The sequence below is a fragment of the Varanus komodoensis genome, unplaced genomic scaffold, assembly GCF_004798865.1.
Source record: "Varanus komodoensis strain SLA01 unplaced genomic scaffold, ASM479886v1 scaffold16, whole genome shotgun sequence".
NCBI lineage: Eukaryota > Metazoa > Chordata > Lepidosauria > Squamata > Varanidae > Varanus > Varanus komodoensis.
This window is the reverse complement of record NW_025335468.1, coordinates 17779197-17804267: the sequence shown is the minus strand read 5'-3', so window position 1 is coordinate 17804267 and position 25071 is coordinate 17779197. Positions and strand designations below refer to the sequence as shown.

Genomic DNA, 25071 nt, shown 5'->3' with positions numbered 1-25071 from the left:
ACGTGCACTCAACTTCTTTGGTCGACCATGGCGAGGCCTGTTCTGAGTGGAACCTGTCCTGTTAAACCGCTGTATGGTCTTGGCCACCGTGCTGCAGCTCAGTTTCAGGGTCTTGGCTATCTTCTTATAGCCTAGGCCATCTTTTTGTAGAGCAACAATTCTTTTTTTCAGATCCTCAGAGAGTTCTTTGCCATGAGGTGCCATGTTGAACTTCCAGTGACCATTACGAGAGAGAGAGAGAGCGATAACACCAAATTTAACACACCTGCTCCCCATTCACACCTGAGACCTTGTAACACTAACAAGTCACATGACACCGGGGAGGGGAAATGGCTAATAATGCCCAATTTGGACAGTTTCACTTAGGGGTGTACTTACTTTTGTTGCCAGTGGTTTAGACATTGATGGCTGTGTGTTATTTTGAGGGGACAGCAAATTTACACTGTTATACAAGCTTTATACTCACTACTTTACATTGTAGCAAAGTGTCATTTTTTCAGGGTTATCACATGAAAAGATATAATAAAATATTTACAAAATGTGAGGGGTGTACTCACTTCTGTGATATACTGTATTTCTCGGATCTTCTGGAACAGCTCTCTTGTTTTTCCCTCTTTTGATGTTCTCTTCTTTTTCTTTGTACTGGCCATTTGAATAGTTCTTTTTGTCTCTATAAGGTAATTGCTGAAAATCTGCATTTAAATTCTGACCCTATTTTTCTGTTTGCATTTGCTTCTTGCCTGCCCTTAGCAATTGCGAGTGGTTCTTCTGTCATCCATCTAGTCCAGTGGTGGCGAACCCATGGCATGTGTGACGCAGCAGGCATGCAGAGCCCTCTCTGTTGGCACGCGAGCCAAGTCGCCCCAGCAGCTGAGCATTGGATAACAGTGCACACTGGGATCATGCACATGCTTGGAAAGGAGTAGTGGCACCAGGCGATGATGTAACAAGCCATGACTCATTAGCTGCGACTCATCTGAGCTTTCGCATGGCCAGTCAGTGCGCTGCCAAGGATATGCTTGGACTGGCTGTGCTTTGTTTTTTTTCTAAACTAAAAGCTCAGTATTCAGGTTTTATTGCAGTGTTGGCACTTCGCAATAAATAAGAGGGTTTTGGGTTGCAGTTTGGGCACTCGGTCTCTAAAAGGTTCATCATCACTGATCTAGGCTATTCTTTTCCTTTTGGTACAGGAATTGTCTTTTTACATTTTCCCCTAATAATGTCTCTGGTTTCAATCCACAGGTCTGTCTCATGAGCAGTTGAGACCAGTTATTTCTGTGAACTTTTAAAAGTTATTTAAATTTCATTTTGACAATAGGCTTCTGTTAGTGATATTTTTTAGCTTTACTCATTTTTGATAGATTGTTCATGGTCAGTATGACAATCTACTTCTAGTCTTGTTCTGGCAGTGAGAATACAGCTTCCACTTAGATTGTCTTCTTGATTTCTGTATTGGCCATCTGGCACAGTTGTCTGATAAGTTGCCTGAAGTGTGTATTTGCCAGAAAAATATGGTTAGCTTTCAAAAATAATGTTGTCTCACTTTGCTTCTGACCCCAAGGCCAAATTTTCTCACATTTGATTCTGCTTTGTTTCCTACTTTTACATTTCAACCATTATCATCATCATGTCTTGTTCCAGTATTTATCAATTTCTTCCTGAATACTTGCATAAAAGTTCTGATTCCTCCTTCTTCAGTATTGAATAGTAGATTTCAATGATGGTTGTTCCGATAAGTTTTATGAGAATTTGAATTGATGTTATTCAGTTGGACTTTGCATTATGACTTCTTGCTGCTTGTGCTACAACTTGCCTCAGTATTAGTCATTCTGTTTTTTTCCTGAGTTTGTCATTTCCAAAGAAAAACACTCTAGATATGTCTGACTGAAAATGTCCCATTCTAGTCCATTTTAATTAGCTCCATCACTTATGTTCCAGTATTGTCATAGCATACACTCTCTGAGGTGTGTGTCTATGTCAATATACTTCTGAGGAAGATAGAGGTATAGATCCCAGCCAGATTTAATTAACTTCAAAGAAGAAACAACTGCATGCAAGTCTAAGAAGGATGCTAAAAAGCTATCTCTGCCAAATGGTGGGAGGAGTTGTATGAAAGTGTGTAGAACAGCACAAGAAAAGGAATGAATCCTGGGCTGCTCAAAACGGGCTGTGACTTTGCCTTGGGAATTTTGTTGCTTGGGGCTTATTCATTTGTAGATTTCCTCAGTAAATATACTGCTTATTTTTATGACTTTATATTTGTATATTCTGTATGGCTCTGTTCTAGAGTAGTCCCTGCAATTTCCTGCTATAGACTACAGATGGATAAAGTAAGTATTGAGAAAGCATCTGCAGAAATTAGGTGGAGCAGTCCTGTAATCCTATTATGTGCATAACTGGGGTAAGCACTATCTTTCTTCTTTTTGTAATGATTGGCTTTGTCACAGGCCTATTTTTTCCAGTTTGACCACTAATATAAATGAAATACAGTGTGGACATAATGACATGCAGGGGACTCTTCTTAAAAGCTAGCAAAGCAGAACTAAATTGCTATCATAGCAGAGCAGTTGTTGCAGTTGAAAACAAAGAACAGTGATTTAGTCAAGATAACCATGCAAAACTATCTGACTTTCTTTAAGATTACACTGAAAGCAATTATTTTGTCATGAATGAATGGTGAGTCTATCCAGAGTAGTCATTCTGGTCACAACTACATACTGGGTTTATCATCAGCACATTACCGGCCTCTGTTAATGTCAAGAGCATCAGTATTGCCTGGTTGAAGAAGAAATAATCATGACATTTTTCCTGTTTCCATCTTGAACAAGGCTATACTAGGGACATCTCATCTAAGGCGGAAGTCACAAGACAAAGAGACTACAGAAATGTAAACATGGAAATGATTCCAAGCTTAGCTCTCCTTACAACAGATTAATGAAATGTGGGGGATTACGCTATGCTAGGCACCAAGTTGCAGCTGACCCATTGCGACCCCATGGACAACATTTCTCCCGGCCTTCCTGTCCTCCACCATCCCCTGGAGTCCACTTAAGCTCACACCAACTGCTTCAGTGATTCCATCTAGCCACCTCATCCTCTGCCGTCCCCTTCATCTTTTGCCATCTATTGTTCCCAGCATTAGGCTCTTCTCCAGGGAGTCCTTCCTTCTCATTATGTGGCCAAAGAATTTGAGTTTCATCTTCAGTATCTGGCCTTCTAAAGAGCAGTCAGGGTTGATCTCCTCTAGGACTGACCAGTTTGATCGCCTTGTGGTCCAAGGGACTCGCAGAAGTCTCCTCTGGCACCACAATTCAAAGGCCTCAATTCTTCGGCGCTCAGCCTTCCTTGTGGTCCAACTTACATTGGACCATACATTGGTCATACAGCCATACATTGCAACTGGGGAAACCACAGCCTTGACTATACAAACTTTTGTCAGCAGGGTGATGTCTCTGCTTTTTAGTATGCTGTCTAGATTTGCCATAGCCTTCCTCCCAAGGAGCAAGCTTCTTGTAATTTCTTGGTTGCAGTCACCATCTGCGGTGATCTTGGAACCCAGGAAAATAAATAATGAAATGTGGGGGACTAGGATACTCATAACTGACAAGTTCCAGTGGGTCTTTTCTAAGCAGGAATAAGCAGGACTAATAGCCGTTAATGGGTCTACTCTAATTTGGACTAATACCAGATTCAACCCCTAAGGCAGAATGATTCAGTATCTCATGATTTTCACTCTTAACATTTGGATGGTAAAATTCTAGTTCTGGAAGTTCTGACACTGGACTCCATGAAGAGAGTCAGTCTGTCTTCATTTCAAAATGTCTGTGATGTGGACCTGTTGGGTGGCTTATATGATTTTAGGTTCTCCAAATCAATGAGACTCCTTGGCAAAGATTGGATCATTCCGTTATTCAAGAACAAATGGATGCTTGTTTATGGGAGGGTGTGGGGGGCTGCAGACAGCTCCTGCTCCCTCCCACCTAGCGCCCAAAAAACAAACAAACAACTCTGCAACTCTATGGGGCAGTAAACATACAAATTAAGTTTCTTCTGAAGCTAAGGTTTGACCATATTGGCTGCAGAGCACAAAAGGTGGTTAAACGTTAGCTTCAGAACAAGTAGGACTCTGTAGTGGTTTGCCACTGTAATATTATATCCCCCCCCCTCACGGAAAAGTAGGAGCAGTAGCAGGAATGAGGATTATGGGTACGAGCCCCCTTCCCAGATTTTCTGAATTGTCTCACCTCCCAATTTAGGTTATCTGATACACCCCCTTTTAAGGTCTCCCTGAGAGGCTTACAAGGGAGTTTTTAATCAATATAGCTTACAGAGCTTGGTTTTGGGATGCTGCCCTTCTGTTCTCTGATGTGAAACTGTATTCAAGAGCATTGTGTCCCAAATAAGAAAAGCAATTGGCAAGGAAACCTTGTATGAAAACAAGTTTTAAGTGCACTGTGAGCAAATAACATTTGGATCAAGAGTCAGGTAATTCTCTGTTGTCAGCAATTGTTAGGACCAGTTACGGCCTAAAAGAGAGTGGGGTGTGGAATCATAACACAAGTTTCAGCATAAGATTTCATTTTTGTGCTCAACTTCCCAGGGAACAGTACTGGCGATCTCAAAGGCACTCGTTCTCTCTACCTAGTGATTATAGCATAATGCCTTCATCCATCAGTATAATATTGCTTGTCAGTATGGAGTCTTGAAATTTTTACATATCAAGACTATTAGCTGTTTGACATGATGCATCAAAAAGACTCCCACAGAAGACCCACAGCATGCACTGAAAGAGAGCTGGCTGCAAACAAGGAGAACACTCCACATGGATAAGCGCTCTCAGTCTTCAAAGAAAGGAAGAGACAGCCTGCCTGTGTTTACAGGAGGCTTGGCTGAACAGATTTTTAAAAAACAGCCACAGCAGCTAATGCAGAAAGATGATAAAGGGATGGGGAAAGTCGCAACACGCAGAGGCATTTCCTGGGGGAACAGTATAATTAAAACACAAATATTCAGTAGTTAAAATTGAACATGGAGGGTCACTTGTTAAACAGCACAGAGGCTTCCTTCAATTACAGTAGACTGCAATGAGGAGTCATTCATATGAGTGCGTTTTGCTTCCCCGCCTTCTCAGGGAACAGTGATCAAAGGGCAGAGATTCCAAATTGTGAAGCAAATTTTTTTTCCAGCAGCAGCATCTGGATCTTTGGCACACTCTGCTGCCAGTTGTGAGCTGCAGCTTTGGAATTGCTTCCAGGTCTGCCACATGGCTAGGCTTTTGATAGCCAGGCCAAGCTACTCCACTTCCCAGCTGCTCTCTGACTCATTCAGGAAAACTAACACACTTGCTGCACCAAGTTAAGAAAGAGTTTTACACCTAGAGCCATGGAGATTGCTGTGCAGAAATGATCCTCTTGGGGGCAATAAGGAAAAGCAGATGTGGATTCCCTTCTCCATTTCAAATGTGTTTTAAATGTGTCTAAAAAACTGCCTTAAGATGACCTGTCCACATCACCAACCTCATCTCTCAACATAAGGCTGTTTACCAAGTCTCATTCTGCTATGCGATAAAAATTTCATTTACAGAGAGCAAAACATTACAATAGCGTTTTTGTGAATGAAGGAGACAAATCTACATGCCTCTAAAGACGGCAGGAGACACACATGAAGGATGTGGGAGGAGACCATGTGACTCCAACTCTTTCTGAACACTAATGACACTGCATTCATTATTTGGTAACAGTGCCTGACAAAGAAATGGCATTGTTTTTTTTTTTTTTTCCAGGTCACAGCTATTTTGCATAATAAGAATCAGAATAAACTTAACCATCCAACTCATGCCACTTTGCCACTAATTATGGCATATATTTACATCCATAAAATGGGAGAGATTTTTGGACATGATTTAATGCCCTTTTATTGTGCAGATTTCTTTATTTCCATTCCACATTTGAATTTCAAACATGCTTTGGACTTCAAAGCATTTTTAAAAGCTTGCACTAATTATAATACACATTCTTTTCTACCACTGCTTGTTTGCACTGCCGATTCCTGAAAAGATAGGTGTTCATTAAAACATTAATATTAATACCACCCATACTTCTTATAGGGGTGCTGCTTTCCATTTCACAGGGGTGTTCAAACAAACAGATTTCTCTCACTGTGAAGTGATATTGCTGTCATTTGACATGACAACAGCACAGCCACTCAGCAGTGAGGCCACTCTGCTCCGTGGAACTTGCTTTCCCATATGCACAGGGCTGAAAAAAGGGCATGCTTTCTCCTGTTCCACTGGCTCAGCACAAACTACGTATCCTCATCTTTTATTTTTCCTCATACGAAGTCTTTCACTCTGCCAAAAGTTGTCCTGTACACAACTATTAGATTGCACAGTTAGCCGGTGTGGTATAGTGGTTTGACAGGTGGGCTGGATTCTAGACGGTGAAGCTCACTGGATGACTTTGGGTCAATTAGACTGTCAGCCTAATCTAACTCACAGGACTGACAAGTTGCTGTGAAGATATCAGGAGGAGGAGGAGGACCTTTTATACTACTTTGGGCTCCTTGCAAGGATACACATGTAATAATAAATCATGAATAAGAAGCATTCTTGGTCAAAACAGCTCTGCACATGAAACAAAGAGACCAGAGATGGGAAATGCTCTGTGACTGGTCCACACTTCAATTTAATACACCTTCTGCCCATGAGTGCAATCCTTCCCCTCCTCCCTGCTCCGTGTACCACAATAACCCTTGAGGTCTTCAATGAGGCCACAGTTTACTCATTGTGTCTGAACTGGGCTTGTATATTAAGCCAAAATATGTGAGTCCAAGTAGTGTTAGTTTATGCCATTATAGGCATGGCTTGTTGCCTATACTGGGGCTTTGCAGTGCTTGAAGTTGTGCCCCGTAACTTTTCTCCATCACACATATCCATGATGCCTTTTTTCAACAGAATTCCTAGGTCTTTACTTTCTGAATCCATCTCACAGAACAAGCTGGGATTCATCAGTTGCCCACAGTGGAAATACACTTTTGATTATGAAAAAACAGTACTGTAGATTATAACCATATTCACAAATTGAATGCACAGTAGGAAAACAAGGTAACAGGACCTTTCCCTGTTTTTTTTCCCGTGAGCTTGATATAATTCCTAAGTAGCTAGCCGGCCATTTATATATTTATATCCCTCCTTTTTTCCTTCCAGAAACTCAGAGTGGCTCACATAAGCTTCTTCCTCCTCTTGTCAATCTTACCTTCACAAAAACCTTGTGAGGAAGGTTGGGCTGAGAATCAGGGGCTGAGAATCAGTGAGTTTTGGCTGAGTCAGTGGCTGAATGGGGACTAGAACCCAGACTTCCCCAAGTCCAACACACTAACCGCCACAGTGCACTTGCTCTCATACATATACATGCACCTAGGTTAAATTTGCATTCTCGGAATTGGAATAAGAGGCAGGAAACATACCAAGCCTACACACTTCAGGCTACGCATTAGTAAGGATGCTGAAGAAATCTGCAACTGATTCAAATGAGTTTGGATTTCTATGAACATGTTCTGCAGATTCCACAATGGATTACCTTTTTCTAAGTCACATGATTCTGGTGACTTACGGACTTTAAAAAACCCTCTAAAAATGTATTAAACCATGCAAATATGCATTTACTAATGTGAATTAACACATCTGTAGAAGTTTGCATTAGTGATTCTGAGAATAAGCACCGATGTGAAGCACAAGTAGAACAAAATTTTGGTTGAAAAAACCAATTCTGTCAGTGAGCAGATTATGAATGAAAGATGCCTGACAAGCCGTGAAACACAAGATGGAACTGATTTAACACAAACTATGGATCAGGGTTTTTTTCCCCACCAACCTGTCATTTCCCTGATGTGTTGGGCTGAAGGAACATAAGGAATCTACCATATTGAAAGTCTGGCCTAAGCTTGGAGAGAAGACCACCTGAGAACCCCATGTAGCCACGTTGAGTTCCACAATTGCAGAAAGGTGGGATATACATATAATAAATGGATGCTGCATATATAACTTCCAGAGTTCTCAGAAGCATGAACATTGAAGGCTGCATTAGAATTACCACTTGAAAAAAGGCCCAGGCTCTGCCCCTTCGTACTCTGAAGCTACATTCCCCATAGACAAGGAAGGCTGTAGACAGAGGCTTGATACATTCACAGGTGGCTAAACCTTCCTGCTGCCCCTTCCCAACTATTAAGGGAATTAGCCATGAGGCAGAGAACAAAGAAAGAAAAAGCCAAACTAGGGACTCCTCCTTTCCTATGAAAGGAAGTCAGCACAGGGGGGAAATGAGTAGACTGTGTTTCAAGTCCGGATCCATTTCTCATGGTAATTGCTCTATGCAGCAGAGCCCTAGGATGGTATGGCAAATGTGTACAGTGAAGCAGGGACTGATGGGAGAGGGCAGGGTAGACAAAACTGTGGTGCCTCCATTCAGTGTCCTTGTTTGCTATATGTATGAATAGGCCTTTTATGTCCATGCCATTTCTGAGGCATGCATTAATGGCAGCTATTGAAAATACAACTGGGTTTGGGGGAAAATGTGTATCAGTAGAGCCAAAAATAAATACATGCCACACATTTCTTTTTTGCATCAGAAATTATGTCCACCAGCGCTCTGGGGCATAGCGTGCAGCCCACTGGCATATTGTATGCAGCCTACGCAAGATCAGCAGCACTGCCCAACGGCTGCCAATCTGGGCCTCCCTACAGCTTTTCCTCAATGCTCAGTATAAATACAAAGTGAACCAGGAGCAAAGGAACTGTGCTACTGATGCCCTTTCTCTGCTGGCACACTCTGCATTAATGCTGGTTGTTGGCAAGACCTGGCTCCTTCATAGCCGCCTTTGGGACCACTTGCATTGTGAACTCCTGCTCTAGAATGCAGTTTTCTATTATTATCATTATCATTATTCCCACCAGCTCCACCACCACCATTTTCATTCTATACCACCCCATAGCTGAAGCTGTCTGGGTAGTTTATAGCAATCCATAAAAGAGACAATACAAGGCCATAAAAATAACATGAAATCAGAAAAATAATAAAAAAGTTTAAAATAGCTGAAACAAACTACAACAAAAAATGACTCTGACCAGAGGTAATCCACTCAAGCCCCTGGGTATCCAAGTAAGTCTTTAAAGGCCTTGGCATAAAAAGTCATCTCAACCTGGCACTGAAAAGATGACAAATTTGGCATCAAGCAGGCCACAGTGGGGTGGTTGTTCCATAGATGAGGGGCCACCACAGAGAAAGGCATCTCCCGTGTTGCCACCCTTCAAGTTTCCCTTGAAGTTGACAGTTAGAGGAAGGACAGCTTCAGCATAGTGTCCAAGTTGGGAGAGGTGCTGTGAAGGTATTACAGTCCCAAGCCAGGTAAAGCTTTAAGTGCTTACTCATGATTTACCGTTTACGTTTTTCTTAAAATTATTAATAAAGCTGTCACTGATCTGCAAGTAATAACCAGTTCCTGGGTTAAGTCACTCAAGAACTGGAGTGACTACCTGGAAGTGAGTGACCACACTGCTTCCACCTGTTTGCCACTATCACTTTCTAAAATAACCTAGGAATCATAGTATAGTAGAGTTGGAAGGGGTCAATGGCCTTGCAGATCTCCAAGTCAAACCATCCTTCTCAGATGTCTGTACAGTTGCATATGGAATGCCTCCAGTGTGGGAGAACCCAGAACCTCCCCAGGTAATTAGTTCCACCACTGTGCTGCTTTCATAACCAGACAAGTTATAGCTGATATCTAGCTAGAATCTGGCTTTTGTAACTTGAGCCTGTTATTTCATGTCCTGTACTCTGGGATGATCGAGAAGAAATTCCAGCCTTCCTCTGTGCGACAACCTTTCAAGAATTAGAGTGCTATCATACCTCTTGTCAGTCTTCCTGAGGCTAAACATGCCCAGTTCTTCTGATTATTTATGGATTTGCTGTTGAGTTAATTCTGGGTCGTTTAACTCCTAAAGAGTGTTGAGTTCCTGGGTCTGCATGTCACAACAACCCAGGGACAAATTGCTTCAGAAAGCTGAGGTGATCAAATAGGTGAAAACCAGCATGTTTCCTTGCACTCTGAAAGCATGGGTTGTTTGTGAACCAGCACGCTTGTTTTTTTATGACTTTGCATTTTACCATGTCATTTCATTGTGTTCTTCCCTTCAGTATTATGGGACAGTCACTGCTACTATTGTTTTAATTAGACAGTACCACCAGCCTTAGCCAGAAACTGCAAGCTGCAGCTGCTCCAGTATCAGCTAATGGTGGCAGTTGTATGGTGGTACAGCCATAACAATATCTTGGCTCCAAAGTATGCCTACTTTTGCAATCAAACTACAAGTTACTTTAAAGATACTCTGACCTGGATCAGGTTGCTAAGTAGTAAGGGGTGGAGTGCTTGAAATGCTTCCCCCTCTTCCCCACTATGGTCCTCTTCTAGATCAGAGCCATGCCTGCAATTTGTCTCACCAAAAAAGAATTTATTGAATCAAGTGCATTATTCTTTGTCAATGGAATTTGCTGGTCCAACCCTCCCATCCTGATTCAGATTGGGACCACAAAGGGTTAAAAAACTCTAACACTCACACTAAAGTCCCGATTTAACAGGACCTTAGAAACATAACTGGCAGCTAAGTCTTTTGTTTTTTCCATCCATAAAAGCAGATACAAAAGAGGCAACATACTTTGTGTATTGCTCCCTTAGGGCTTTCTTGAATAATTTATTCAAGAAAGGGCTTGAATTTATTTCTTGAATAATTCTGACGCTTTGCTATTTTCTCCCTTTGCCAGGATCCTGGCAATTGCTAGGAACTCTGGTGTGACTTGACATACATACCAAAATGGCATTTTTCTAGCTGTATGCCGTTAATGATAGGTCAAAATGCTTTCTTTACATTTTTGCCAAGAACTCCTGCACCTCTTTCCCTTACCTTGGCTCCTACACTTGTTTCCTAAACCCACCTGCACTTTATTAACAACTCTTACCCTCGCCTTCTAATAAATCATATATCTTCCAAAATAGGCTCCTGGTTTGTAACACATTCAACACAATTGGGAGCCGGTTTATATACAACTGATTTAGATTAAGACAAGCCATCACACAGACACAAACATTAAGGGTCTGCTTGCTTGCATTTACTTTACTTTTTGACCATACTGACTACACTAGAAGCTTAACACAACAAGGAGTCATTTCACAGATATCTTCATTATCTAGTCAGTACTACTCATCTCTGCCACTAGATGGCAAGTGACAGTTTACAATTTGTTTCAGCTGGTAGGAACTGAGCAAAATGCTGATAAACAGTAGCATTTATGGCAGTGTGATCTTGTTAAACTGGATTTGCACTAACTTTTACATGTCTAGGATTATAAAATGCTGTGCTAAGTAACATGCTAAAATTAGTGATAAGTTACCTATGGGCTTGTGAGGTGGGAGAGGAGGAGGTTGGTGAAACTGTAAACCTATTACACTAATGTTCTGAAAGATAAATACAGCATGCTCTGCCAGTTTTTGAACAAGAAGACTGCTTTAGTATTATACCACAAAAACTGGAGTACCTGCTAAACGATTTCATATTAAAACAGTGAACAAGTTTGCAATATCAAATGTAAAGACTGAAAAGAAAAATATGAAATTGAACTAATGTTTCTTATTAGCAGTTGCAATTCAATATCTCTAATACTTATAATCATGATGACTACATACCATATCTGTCGGTATCTGATCTGTATATGGGTACTTTGCAATTATGGTTTTGTTCCTTTAATTATTGTCTGCATGTTTTTTGAAATTCTTGTTTAATGTTAACTTCTGTTAACAACCCAGAGATTTTTGGCTATTGGGCGGTATATAAATGAATATAATATTAATATTATTATTAATAATAATAGGTTTGTAATTTGGTTGTATAATTGCAAGTCTTCACAATTAATTATATTTTATCTCTTATATCAGGAGTAGGCTGCCTGTCACCTGTAAGCATTTTGGGCTATAGCTCCCATATTCCCTGATCATTGGCCAAGATGACTGTGGCTTATGGGAACTACAATCCAAAACATCTGTAAGAGACAAGGCTGCCTGACTGGCATAAGATGATCCCTTCCAGCTTAGGCCAAATGCTGATGTAGTCCAGCATTCAGTATCCCAGGACGGAACCAGTCGGATGTTTCCAGGAAGGCCATATGAAGGCAATAGCTGTTCCCAGGAACAGGGCTTTCAGCAGCACGCTGCTGCACCCACAGCCTTGCAGCTAACAGCCTATTGACAGACCTCTCTTCTCTGTCCAACACCCGCTTGAAGCCATCCAAGCTGGTGCCTCCAAGAAAATTTGAGGCAGAATATACAATCAATTATGAGTTATGTGAAGAAATACTTCCCCCTGTCCTGAATCTCCTGTCACTGAATTTCACTGGCCACCTCTGATTTCTAGTATTAGGACAGACAGCCTTTTCTCCATCCACTTCTCCATAGCAGCCATGAAAGAATGAGCAAATGTGGATTTGCATATATATTAGGCAACGCAAAGCAAAACAGAAAACATATGTTTGATGTCTTACTTACCCAAAATTTTACTAGGAAGAAGGCATTCTGAGGTCCTTTTCCAAACAACTCCTTCAAGCCACCCTTCTTTTCAGGGAATTTGTCATAAATCTGACGAATGTCCACTGATTCCAATAATGGATCACTGTAAGAATGATTGGCATGTCCAATGTGCACGAAGAGGTGTTTGTTATACTACAAAGTAAAGAAAAAAACTTTATAAACAAATTAACTGGGAATGTTTATTTCTAATGAGACCTACAGTGCAGCGATGTTTGCAAGAAAACAAATGCAAAAGGTTGCTGTATGTTGCTGAAGCATCTGTTGGTTAAAACCATTCCTGACTACATCGAATAGCAAGATCTAACACTGGAATGCTCCTGCTGCAGATATAAATATACACACCAAGGAGAAGTTTTTATTCTAGCTTTTCTCACAACAGAATAGCTCTGCATGTGTGATGCTGTTGACTTTTACACAAGAGAACTTTCAAACATTGAGTCTTCTATGCACAGCCAGGCAACAAATGTATCACCAGGAACTGGTGACTGTCTAGTTTGCTGCAAAATTAATCCAGGGCATTTGATGATTTAAGCACATCATAGGAAATCAACATTATTCATGTAAGCACATAATGTGTTCAGCAGAATGGAAGACTTCAAGTAAAAGAAGTCTCCTTCTGACCTTTTCAGCAGTCTTCTAGCCTGAGATGAGTAAAACTTGAACTAGAACTTTGTTATACACAATGCTTTAAAGATTGAAACATGTCAGCATAAGACTGGAAGGAGCTAGAATGCTTATCACTGACTAGTTCTGCTGTATTATGTAACGGTGCAAAGTTTAGCAACTGTTAGTAAGTAAGGCAAAACTGAATTATCATTCTAAGTGGACAGTGCTATTTTATGCTAGCTCTTTCAAACCTCCAGATATGATAGTTACATTACAGTAAACAGTAAGCTTCATTTTAGGATGAGGCTTACCCTTCTGTGGCCTACATATGGGTGCGAGATTAGTGTGGTACAGTGGACAGAGTGCTAGTTTAAAAATGGGGAGCCCAAACTTAGATGATGCACACTAGGAGGCCAGAGGGTAATATCTTAGACAAGCTCTAAGGTGCTTCAGATGGGCTAGGAAGTATGAAGCATCTTGTGCATTGAGACAGGCTTTGTACACTGATAACTATTTCAGACATAGTTCATAAAACACGGGTTTCTTTATTTCATGTATAGTCTAGCTATCATTTTCTGCATTTACCTTCCAGGGAACTCAACATGGTATATGTAGGGCTGGCTGTTAGGATTCTCCCCATTCAAACCCTGACCAGACACTGCTCCATTGATCTTTCAATATGATTGCTTTAATCCTATTTTCCCCCCCACAGACCATTCCCTGAACCCTTGCATATCTGTGGAAGTGTCCTATTGAGCTTACATGTTTTGTTTTCATTTGAATGTTTTTCCATGTTATAGTGAAGATAGGGCTGTATCCAATGCTGTCCATGCACCTGTGGGATCTACCTCAGGCACAACAGGAAGTAAGAGATTGGGAACAAGATGGAATGCTGTTTTCTGGAATGGAAAAAAAATGCTGGAGCTCAGAGGGGAGCTTTGCTGACCTGTCCAATTCCAGAAATGAACATTGAAGCCTATTTCCAGGATTGTTCTAGGAACTACTTTGTTGCAGTTATGGCGAGTCTAATGTATTCAGTAGACTGGTGCAACATCTTAAATGGAGGTGTACAGGCGGTACTGGATACTGATGATGGCTGATTATATGCATGAACTATTAGATCAATCTCATACTGGGATTCTGCCTGGTATTTTGCTTTGCAGGGTATTTGGTAGGGTTCAGCTGCATAAATACCAGGCTTTGCACTAGAACAATATTCTCTTCTATAATTGAATGCTTGTCAAAAAGCTTGGCCAGCAGTGAGATAAACAAACATGTACTTTTATCAATATTATTGCCCTCAAGTCCAGGTTGTAAGCTTCTCAGGGGCATCTTGATGGCTACTGTTTCAACCTGAGGCTAATCAGCTTTTTGTCCCAATCCCTCATAGCTCCAGTTATGGTCTTAGGAATACATCTACTAGTTAACTATTTAAAATAACCTGGGGCAATATTCAGCAGTGTTGTTCCACAAACTGAATAGCACTAACAGAGTTTTGTCAAGAATATTGTTATGCTTGCGCAGCCACAACTTCCGTGCATAGTTCAGAACCTAGTTTTCATGAGCACAACATTATTTGTGCAAGTGGAATGACACAGCTGGATACTGCCCCTGCAATGGTAAGATATACAGCAAAGCAAGAAAACAACATGTTAACCTGTATCTGTAGCCAGCACTGTCATAATTCAGTAGCTTCCCTAAAGCTTGTAATTTCAGAATGATAGCACTTTATCTGATCTAAACTCAATTCATATAATTATAACCCAGATCAAAGCTTTTTGAATCAAACTGGAAGTTTAAAAAAAAAAATCTCAGAGCTTCCTTTCCTAATATCCTGAACCATATTACCTCCAAGTACAAGTGGAAAGCTTAACAAGTTTAGCTTATAGATCAGAGAGGCAGTGTTAGCAAAAAAAAAAAAGGGTGTTTCTACTTTAAAGAGTAAAGTACATAGGTCAGAAAAATAAACAAATGAATGGAGGGCATGAACGCATGAATGAGCAAGCACATGAATGAATGACTGACTGACTGACTGACTGAATGAATGGACCGCAATGCTTATGAGTACAAGGCTTTGAAAAGGCAGGCTTAACTTGCATACCGATCAGTTACACAAGAATTACAGTAATTATCATCCTATTCTGTAACAATAAGTAATTACCATACAGCATCTGCATGAATACCCAGGCCAACGGCAAAAGCAGCAAGCTTGTTTTCCTCTTTAATGCAAAATCCTAAGCTACGTGCATGAAAAATTTCCTATGTGCACCTAACTGAACCTCTTTAATACCACAATTCAATTCAAGTTCCAAGTTTCAAAGTGCTGCCCTGAAACCACCTGTATCAAAATAGCTGTACTGTAAGCATGATAATCACACCAATACTCGGCTTTTTTGCCTTTATATGACTTTTAGAATATTAGTGTCAGATGCTGAATTAAAGTCTTTCCCACATTATGTGAATTTCAGACTGGGTAAATGTTGGAATGCTGAATGCTGCTTGCATAATTGTTAGAGCCTTAGAGGCTGAATGGTAGTCAGCAAGTGGGACCTGCACTAAGCAAGATGGGCCAGGAGAATGGCATATACTAGCCACCCCCATCCTATTTATGGAATAGTAATGAGGAGAAATCTGTTGCTAAAACAAGCCCAAATCAAAGCTTTTTGGAGTTTGCAAAAACACACGGGGCCACACTGAACATGTGAGAAAATGTTCTCTGGTCTGATGGGATCAAAACTGAATTTTTTGGTCTTGCTGCAAAACACCACATGTGGTACAATGCCATTGCTCATTGCTCTGAAAGCACAATCTGAGCATGGTGGTGGCAATATCATGTTGTGGGGATGGTTTTCTCAACAGGGACTGAAAAACTAGTCAGGGCTGAGGGTATGATAGATGAAGCAAAAAACAGGACACTTCTAGAAGAAAACCTGTTTCAGGATGTTAAGAACCTGGAAATGGGGCAGAAGTTTACCTTGTAATAGGCTATGTGGCCCTAAACACACAGCTCAAGTAACACCAGGGTGATTTAGAAGCAAGAAGCCAAATGCCTTAGAATAGCCTATTCAAAGTCCAGACCTCTGGAGCAAGACTTGAAAGTTCCTGTTCGCTGGCAGTGTCCATTCTGACTGACAGAGCAGGAGCAATTTTGGCAGGAAAAGTGGGCAAATGTTACAGGATCCAGATGCACAAATCTGACAGAGACTTAACCAGAAAGACTCCCAGGTGTACCTGCTGCCAAAGGTGCTTAAGTATTGTGACTTGCCTGTGTATATGTGAATATTTATACAACCAACATATATATGACTGTTCTTGTTTAATTTGTGTGCCTTGATAGCATATTTTGCACCTTCAGTGTTGAGTATCTTGGATACACATAAAATAGTAACAGTGTCAATTAAATCCATTTTAATTCTAGATTGCTACACAATGAAATATGGAAAAGTCAAAGTGGGGGCGGGGAGAGAGAGAGAGGGAGAGAGACTACTCTGCATCTGCAGTGACCTCCATCCCCCATTCTTTAGGTGCTAACTTCTCTGTTTGCACCTTACAAATCAGATATAAATTATGACTTAGAAAAATAACAGACACACTACAGAAGACACTGTGCTTTTAAATGTGAAGCAATGTTAAAGGCAGCTGTAAAGCTACTACAGTTGTTTGCAGATCTTGCCAAAAGTACCAGATGCTGCTGGTGCAGCAGCAAAAATTCCAATGTGTTTCAGAGGGACAGATGGTATGGCATCATCTGACAATATTCTTAGGACATAAATGTTTATTTTGACATTACATGTGTGATTATTTTCTCCTTATGTTACTGTAATTCCTACGCTAAACAGAATGATGACTAATCCCCTTAGTCACGGCATTTTTCTAATGAATGACAATGAAAATATAGGCTCTCAATGCATAGGTATTGAAAGCATTCATACCAATCTGGGAGCAACCATACATGAAGCCACCCACATACTTAAGAGTGTAATTTTTAAGGGTACAGGGGCTCGGAATGTGCAAGGAAATAAAAGCAAGGGGAAGACTTCTAAAGGGTGTAGATTAGCCAACTAATTTCCTGCCTGATTCTCTTCCCTGTTGATCAATGAGATGGGGAAGATGACACCCCAAAAAGCTGCCCTAAAGTGGCAAATGATGTGAGGGGGAAAGCCAGCCTAGGATACACCATTCTCCTGGCACATCTGGCTCTGCAAAGGCCCTGCTTGCTGTCTACTGTTCAGCCTCTGGCGCAAAAAGCCGTTCTGTGCAATGCTTTTATTTCTGCCAGGCAATGCATTGGCATCTGGCAGGCAATGCATTGGTTGCTACAACCCCCAGTGGATGGCTCATCCAACGTGATAATCCACATTTAATGACTGAGTATGGTTTGCTGTTGAACCATGGGTTGCTGTCTGAACCCATTCACAGTAGGAAGCCATGGTCTGTTAACCACAAACAATCCACAGTTCCCACAAACAATCCACAGTTCCCAATCCAACAACAAACCATGGGATCTTTCATAGGTTGGTATTGTGGCTGGCTTCAGTCAATGCAACAACCCACGTTCCAACAACAAACCACAGTCTAGTAACAACTCACACTAAACCCATACTCAACCCCTGTGTGTGCATAATCATGTTGTGTGAACCCAGTCAGTAAGAGAAGCAGAGAGCTGCAGGTTTGTGTGCAGAAGCCTAGAACAGAATAGCATATGTAGCATGGCATACTTCTACTTATTTTTAAGAAGAAATTTGTCCATCACCATTGGCAATATTTTTGCATTTGAGGATCTAAGTTGATTTAATATGGTAGCCATTGGTTTTTCAAAAATGATTAAATTGTTGCACTTGGGGGCACATGAAGTACAAAGAAGTTGACAGTGTACATTCCAAAGTAGCCCATGTAGTCTTGAGATGGCTGCTGCTTACTAAACTCTCTCATGGTTGAAGAATGCAGTGAGGCCATGAAAAATGGCTCTTGTCAAATAATACCAGGAGAAGAAAATATATAATCCAGTTAGGAATTCAAAGGAACTGAGACAAATTGCTAATGTCAGGGGATGCTAACATACAAAACAAAGACAAATCACCTGCATTTGTTTTACTTGCTAACATACAATTAAGCATATCATCATGGTTTTCTGAAAAATTATTAAAAGAACTATCCCACTCCAAGCTAAAGAAGGGTGGAAAGGAACAAATGACACTATCATTTTATTATACATAGAGCAAGAGTCTGGTGTTTCAGTTTCAGCTCTCTTTTGCAAGGAAAATAACTAAAAGGATCTTTCTTTATCATTTACAACATAGAGACTTAATGTACATGACACAGCAACCCGCCATGAATAACTAGCCACAATGTGTCATGCATACCTGAATCACTTCTATGGGGCAGGCTTCCTTTCCCACCCAACATGCCATGCTGAAAACCCATAGCTTGTTTTAGGTGTTGTTTGACTCACAATGGGTTGTCCTACCATCCAAGTCCAGGTAACCTGATCCCGATGTGGGTTGTGGGAAGTTGTGAGCAAGCCACCCACCAGGAACAGTAGAACCCCCTTGCCAGCCTTGTCAAGCTTACCTAGGATACTGCCAGTACAGAAATACCAAGTGCCCAGCAGCATTTTGGGCAAATGTCACTGGCTTGCTCACACCTGCTACAATCATAACCTCTTGCTAATGTGGCCACAGCTTTTCCCCCACTGCCTTTTTTCATGATTTGTGAAGTGACAGCCCCTGCATGGTGCTGAAGCAGTACTTGGAGCAGCCAGCACTGGGGGTAGGACAGGGTCATGCCTGAAAAGCGAGCAAATGTTTTGGGCATTTTTTTTTTTTTGTGTGTTTTTAGTTGGTAGCTCAGTCGTCTGAACCCTGACCTGGTCAAGGTCCTGGCAAGTGCATGCTGTTAAAGCAAGCCAACACCCATGGGCATTGACAAAGGCAGGCTTCCGATATGTGACATCGCCTTTACTTGACTGCTGCCAAAGGGAAGCTGGCAAATGCAAAGAAAAGCCGCATACAGAATTCTGCTTGTGAAAGAGGGTGGTGAGTACATTATTCCTTTTGCAGTGAAATCATCCAGGTTCAAAGACTTGGTTCTCAGTTCCTACACCTTTCCCAGCCTTTCCTGAGTCTCCAGGTGCTCAAGATAGTAGAAAAATGGAGCCAAGTCCATCCTTAAATTTAATTACTTTCTTTTAAAATAAGGTTTTTGGCAAGGACATATACAAATTTCATGGTTATTTTTAAATGGGAAGGCAGGACATCTAGGGTACCCTGCAGAGAGGAACCTAGAAGTGCATGCTTCTTGTGGACAGCACTTTGACTACTCCTGCTAGAAACAGTATTTTTGGCATTGATGTTATACTGGCATTAGACAAGAATTGAAATGCAGTATTTAAATAAGATTCCAAGCAGCATGGATCCAAGCCAGATTGTCTTATACCTCCAAGATAGCATTATCCTTTTGGAAAAGGCAAGGCAAGGAAGGAAAGGTGAGACATAAAATCGTGTATCTCCTGTTGCCTTGTTGAGTTTGGTCCTTCTACGTTCTTCTAAAACCAGTCAGGCAGGTGGGAGAGCGGCTACTGTTGTCAAAAAGCACCCATGTCCTCTCTGCTTCTGTGTGCTTTTTGGGTGCAACCTCAACTCAGTTTGTGGGGCTTTTCTCTGTCTAAACATGTACAGGATTAAGCACATGGTGTAGTTTACCTGTTGGATAGTTGCACTGCTAATTAATATTATTCTGAAATTCTCGTTTGAGTTACTTATTACTTGTGATAAAGCAGGCTTGTTTAAATTGCTGAGATCTTCATTTTGTGTCGAATTTAGTAACTTGGGAGTAAAAACTTCCAACAATGTAACACTGGGATTAAATTCTTTCTCTTAGACAGCTGAAGAAATACTATGACTCATATTAGACATTTATATCTTCAATAAAGTTAGAGATGCTGAGTAACCTGTTTTTTCACATGCAGATAAATTAGCTTCCAACTTTTCAGGCACTTTTGAATTATGGTCATATCAATATGTGGTATTCAATCAATGTAAGTCTTATTTAACTGTAAAAAACAGCTCAAAATCCTATGCTGTTGTTCTGAGAGAGGGCGGGAGGTAATACTTAAACCTGCTAGCTTCATGCAAACATATATCTATCAGTGTGAGCAAACAGGTTTTGGAGTGTTTCTCAGATTTCTGAATATTACTTCCATTTCCAGCATCTCCTTATGACTCTCCATTATTCTTTTTTTCCTAATATATTTTTTGCTCAGTATAGAAGTCAAAACCCAATAGTGTCTGTCAAACAAAACAGACACAGTTGTGGAATAGATTTCCTATAGTTGTCTTATACCCTTATGGTGTCTTTCCTCCATATCTGTTCTGGAGGTTCAAGGAACACTCACACTGTATATTTGGAAGGACATGCACATGAAATAGGGGAAAGCAAGAGTAAATTAACATTAGGTGGAACCGAAAGGTATTTTATGACTTGTGAGGCTGACATAAATATGTCTCCCTTGGGCTTGCATGAGCAGTCCTCTAATTACCAACAGAAGCAGAACAAATATGGGGAGTGAGAATATTTACACTGCAATCTTATACTGAAAACTAAGTCTACTCAAAAGTAATTCCCACTGAATACAATTGAACATACTCCCAGAGAAGAATGGAAAAGATTGCTATATTTGTGAATTATGCCAAAACAGCAGATGCCTTTTCAAAAATTTCTTAGCAACAATGATATATCCTCAACACCCTTCCAAACCTGTTCTTCCTACTGTTAAAGGCGGTCAAAGTGAGCACATTAGTTATACTATGCTGGTGGCTCAACTGGCAGGGCCAATTTGCCAGGCACTTAGTCCTAGGTAGGTAATGATATATGTCAAACAAACCAGGAAAAATAAAGGGCAGGACAAATCTGCTTAAGTGGGTTGTTTCCTTTTTCACCTGGACCAGAAGCTATCTACTCAAGGGGGAGGGGAGGGGAGGGAGAGCAAGCAAGCAAGCAAACTCCCTCCACTTGCATGTCTTCAGGTAGACCCTACAGGGAGTCTGTGTTGAGTCTAGAGTAAATTCCTTAATACGAACTGAAAGGAATTGTCCATACATAGACAATGCTTTAGCAGCTGGTTCTTTTATCTCATGAGAACAGTGGCATCTGTTGAGATGTTGTGGCAGGTAGGAAGCAGATTGCCATCAGCAAGTACTGGGAGAAGGAAGTGTCTAAGGTGGCCCACAGTTTCCCACATGAGTGAATGGAATGAATGGCCTGAGCACGTTTTGCTTTCACGATGGCTCAGTCAATGCCAACGTGCCACACTCCCTCACGGGCCACCTCTGAGGAGAGGAAGAAAAAAACAAGAGGGAGGCAGGCAGGCAGGCATAGCAGTGTACAATATTTATCCACTGCATTTTCTACTGATTGATTATGCAATTATTTTATTCCACTCTTTTGTATAAGTGCATTGCTTAAGGTTCTTATAGAGCTTCTATCTGCCTCAAATCAGCAGCAGCCTCATAGATGTATTTTCAGTCCAACTGGCTGCATGTTGAGCTCCTACACATCAGTTGTCAGAAAAACAAAAACAAAAAAAACCACAATGTGTGCCATCTTGCTACCTGAAGCTGTTGAAGGTACATCTACCAAAATATTTGTAGACCATTGTGATGCAAATGATTTACTGCACTGATTTTACATTATTAGTATCTGTGGTTTTACCAGTGTTCACACAGATTATCTACTGAAAATAAATACAGTTAAATTTATGCTGTTCTCCGGGAGGCAGATACAAAGGCTGCTTACCTACTAAACTGTCCTATTTGTTTCTTTCTGTAGTTGGCGGAAAACAAGCATACAAGAAAGAATATTTTCCATCAATACATTTAACGTATGAAACATGTTCTTATAATTTTGGAAAACTATACTAGGTCACACTGAAAGATACTTGGTTGCTTTGGCCATAACAAGTCACAATTTTTTGGGCTTATGACTACCGACTTGTTAGGAGAAAAACAAGCCAGGGTTCCCAAAATTAAACCATGGACTGAGATTAAATACTTCTACTGCCCTAGGGAGTGAAGCAATGGCAATCAGACAGCCATTAGAGCGGCTCCTTCTTGACCCAACCACCCCTCTATGCATAGCAGAACCCTGTTTGACAATGGTTGTGCCTTGGCTGCACATCTGAAAAAGAAAAGTAGGGAACTTTTTTTGGCCCAGAGGCCAAATTGTTTCCTGGGAAGTAAGGCAGGGCCAACATGATGGTAACTTGATGACAAATCTTCACATTACAAAGTAAATGGAGGGATTTCACACTGCAGAGCTCCATGTCCACATTACCAACCCATTGCTGGCATGTGACTCTACAATGTGACTGCTCACACCGTCTCTTTTCCTAGTGCACCCAGACTTTATAAAAGCTTTCACTGGTACCTGAAATGACCAGAGATAATGCAGGGAGGTTGGTGGACTAAAGCGGGACTTCCTTTGGGCAGTGCTAGATCTGTGGGCTAAAGGTTCCCCATCCCTGAAACAGCATATTGGGAAGTGGACAAAACTATCACCTCTCCACACACACAGCAACCTGCCAGCAAATGTAAACCAACCGACAATCATTCTCCTTCCACCTCTTCCCATGAAGATTCACATGAGGCTGTTGGCTGGCAATAGCCTCAACTATTTTTTTTAATTTTCCAGTTCTGCCCAAGAATAAACATGTGCCTATACATTCCCAGTTCTACGAAAGAAGGCAAGGGATGGAGATGGGTGCATATAGCAGGTAAGATGGAAGTGATTTCCACCCTCACTCATGTGGTAAAGACAGCAGCGCTGAACAAAAGATGGGACTCTCATTGCATCTCCTTCAACCATGCCCAAATCCATTCTGGAGTGGCCTTCAGGAGCTACATTCCAGTGGTGAGTAAGGTTCAACCCAACAGTAGCTGGGAGAAAATACCAACATATTTTAGCTTAATTTAGGAGAAGCATTTCAATACTTTAGAATAGGGAAAACCTAAGGAAAGGCTAGGGAACCACCAATAGATCAGTGGTTGGAAGAAAGAGATGGCACCATGTCTGCCTGGGGAATTCTAGACGGTCATGATTAGGATCCCAAGATGGACAGACTAGCCCCCATGCTACAAGATAAGGTCCTCTCGTCTTGCTACCCAAATCTCACCCCTACAACTCCCCTTGGTCAGGGGGTGCTACCCCTAAAATTGATTAATTTGGTCCCAGGCTAACTGAAATCCAAAGTATTTTCATTCCCAAAATTACAGAAACTTGGTGGAGTGGATGTAACCAATGGGATAAATTCAGCTCTGGATATAAACTACATAGGATGGACAGGGGCAGATATACCAAAGGAGGTGTTGCCCTCTGTGTTGAGAAGGCCATAGGGTCCAGCAAAATAGATAATCTAAAATGTGAAGACTCCTCCACAGAAGCAATATGCATGAAAATTCCTGGCTCCAAAACTAACTTAGTCATAGGACTATGCTATCATCCTCCAGACCACAATGGTCATTGCAATCTTGAGGTAAGAAATGAAATCATGGAAGTCACCAATTAAGGCAGTAATAATGGGGGACTTCAAATATCCACAGATTGGCTGGATAAATGCACAAATAATATGCTTACCATAAGGGAGAAAAGGTAGCACCAAATCCAGAAAGTCACCAACATGGTAAATCCATAGGGTCAGGGAACCTCTTAGAAGAAAGTTTCCTTCAAAAAATTGAAGGCTTGCCCAAACAACAGATGGGACCACAAGGAAGATGCAAGCAACAAAACAGTTTGGGGAGCACATTGCTAACAATTAAAGCATTCTTTACCTATACCAAATGAAAGAAAGTGGCTAAGGTAGCAGTTGGGTCATTGGAAGATAATGAGATTATGAAGCACTAAGGGAGGATGAGGAGACTGTAGAGAAGCTGAATGATCTTTTTTTCATCACTCTTCACACAGAAGAGCAGATACCTGACCCTGAGCTTATGTATTCTGGAAGGGAATTTAAGGAATTAAGGCAGACAGTAGTGACAAAAGATAAAATTCTCAACTTTACTGGCAAATGAAAGTCAGCAGGTCACCTGGTCCAGATGGTATCCAACCTAGATTTCTCAAAAAACTCGAACATGAAATCACTGACCTTCTTAGCAAAACATTTAACATATCCCTAAACAGGAACAAGTCCTGCTGGGAAAAAAAATTGGCATGGCTTCCACAAGAGGAGGTCTTGTCTCACTCACCTATTGGAGTTCTTGGAGAGTGTCAATAAGCACATAGACAGGAGCAACCCAGTAGAAATTGTTTACCTGGACTTCCAAACGGCTTTCTGACAAAGTCACTTAACAAAGGCGCATGAGCAAACTAAGCACTCATGGAATCAAAGGTGTGTGTGTGGGGGTGGGTGGGTTCCGCATATGGATCACTAACTGGTATAAAGACAGAAGGGAAAGAGAATAGGAATAAACTGCAATTTCTCCCAGTGGAAAAATTTCACTGGTGGAATCCCACAAGGTTCTGTATTAGGACCAATGTTTTTCATCCTATGCATAAATGATCTGGAATTAGGATTAAGCAGTGAAGTGTCCAAGTAGCGAAGCTTGCTGATGACACGGAACTTTTCACAGTGCTTAAAACCAAGAGGGAGTGTTCTCCAAGCTGGGAGAACGGGCATCAAAATGCCAAATGCAGTTCAGTATAAGCAAGTGTAAAGCAATGCTTGTTGGGGCAAAAAAATCCAATTTGTATATGCTGATGATATCAGATCTAGCAGTGGTTCAGCAAGAATGGGAACTTGGGATAGTAGTGAAATACTCAATGAAAACGCAGACCCAGTGCTCA

The 25071-nt window shown here is 41.1% G+C and overlaps 1 protein-coding gene across 9 annotated transcripts in view; it reads right to left on the bottom strand.

Moving 5' to 3' along the window:
• Positions 1-25071, bottom strand: part of TEAD1 (TEA domain transcription factor 1) — a 231230-nt gene that overhangs the window by 19310 nt on the left and 186849 nt on the right. For all 9 annotated transcript variants that reach the window (XM_044425625.1, XM_044425623.1, XM_044425626.1 and 6 more), the window contains one exon: positions 12589-12762. In XM_044425625.1, the coding sequence (XP_044281560.1) occupies positions 12589-12762 (174 nt within the window). The remainder of the gene's footprint in view (positions 1-12588; positions 12763-25071) is intronic.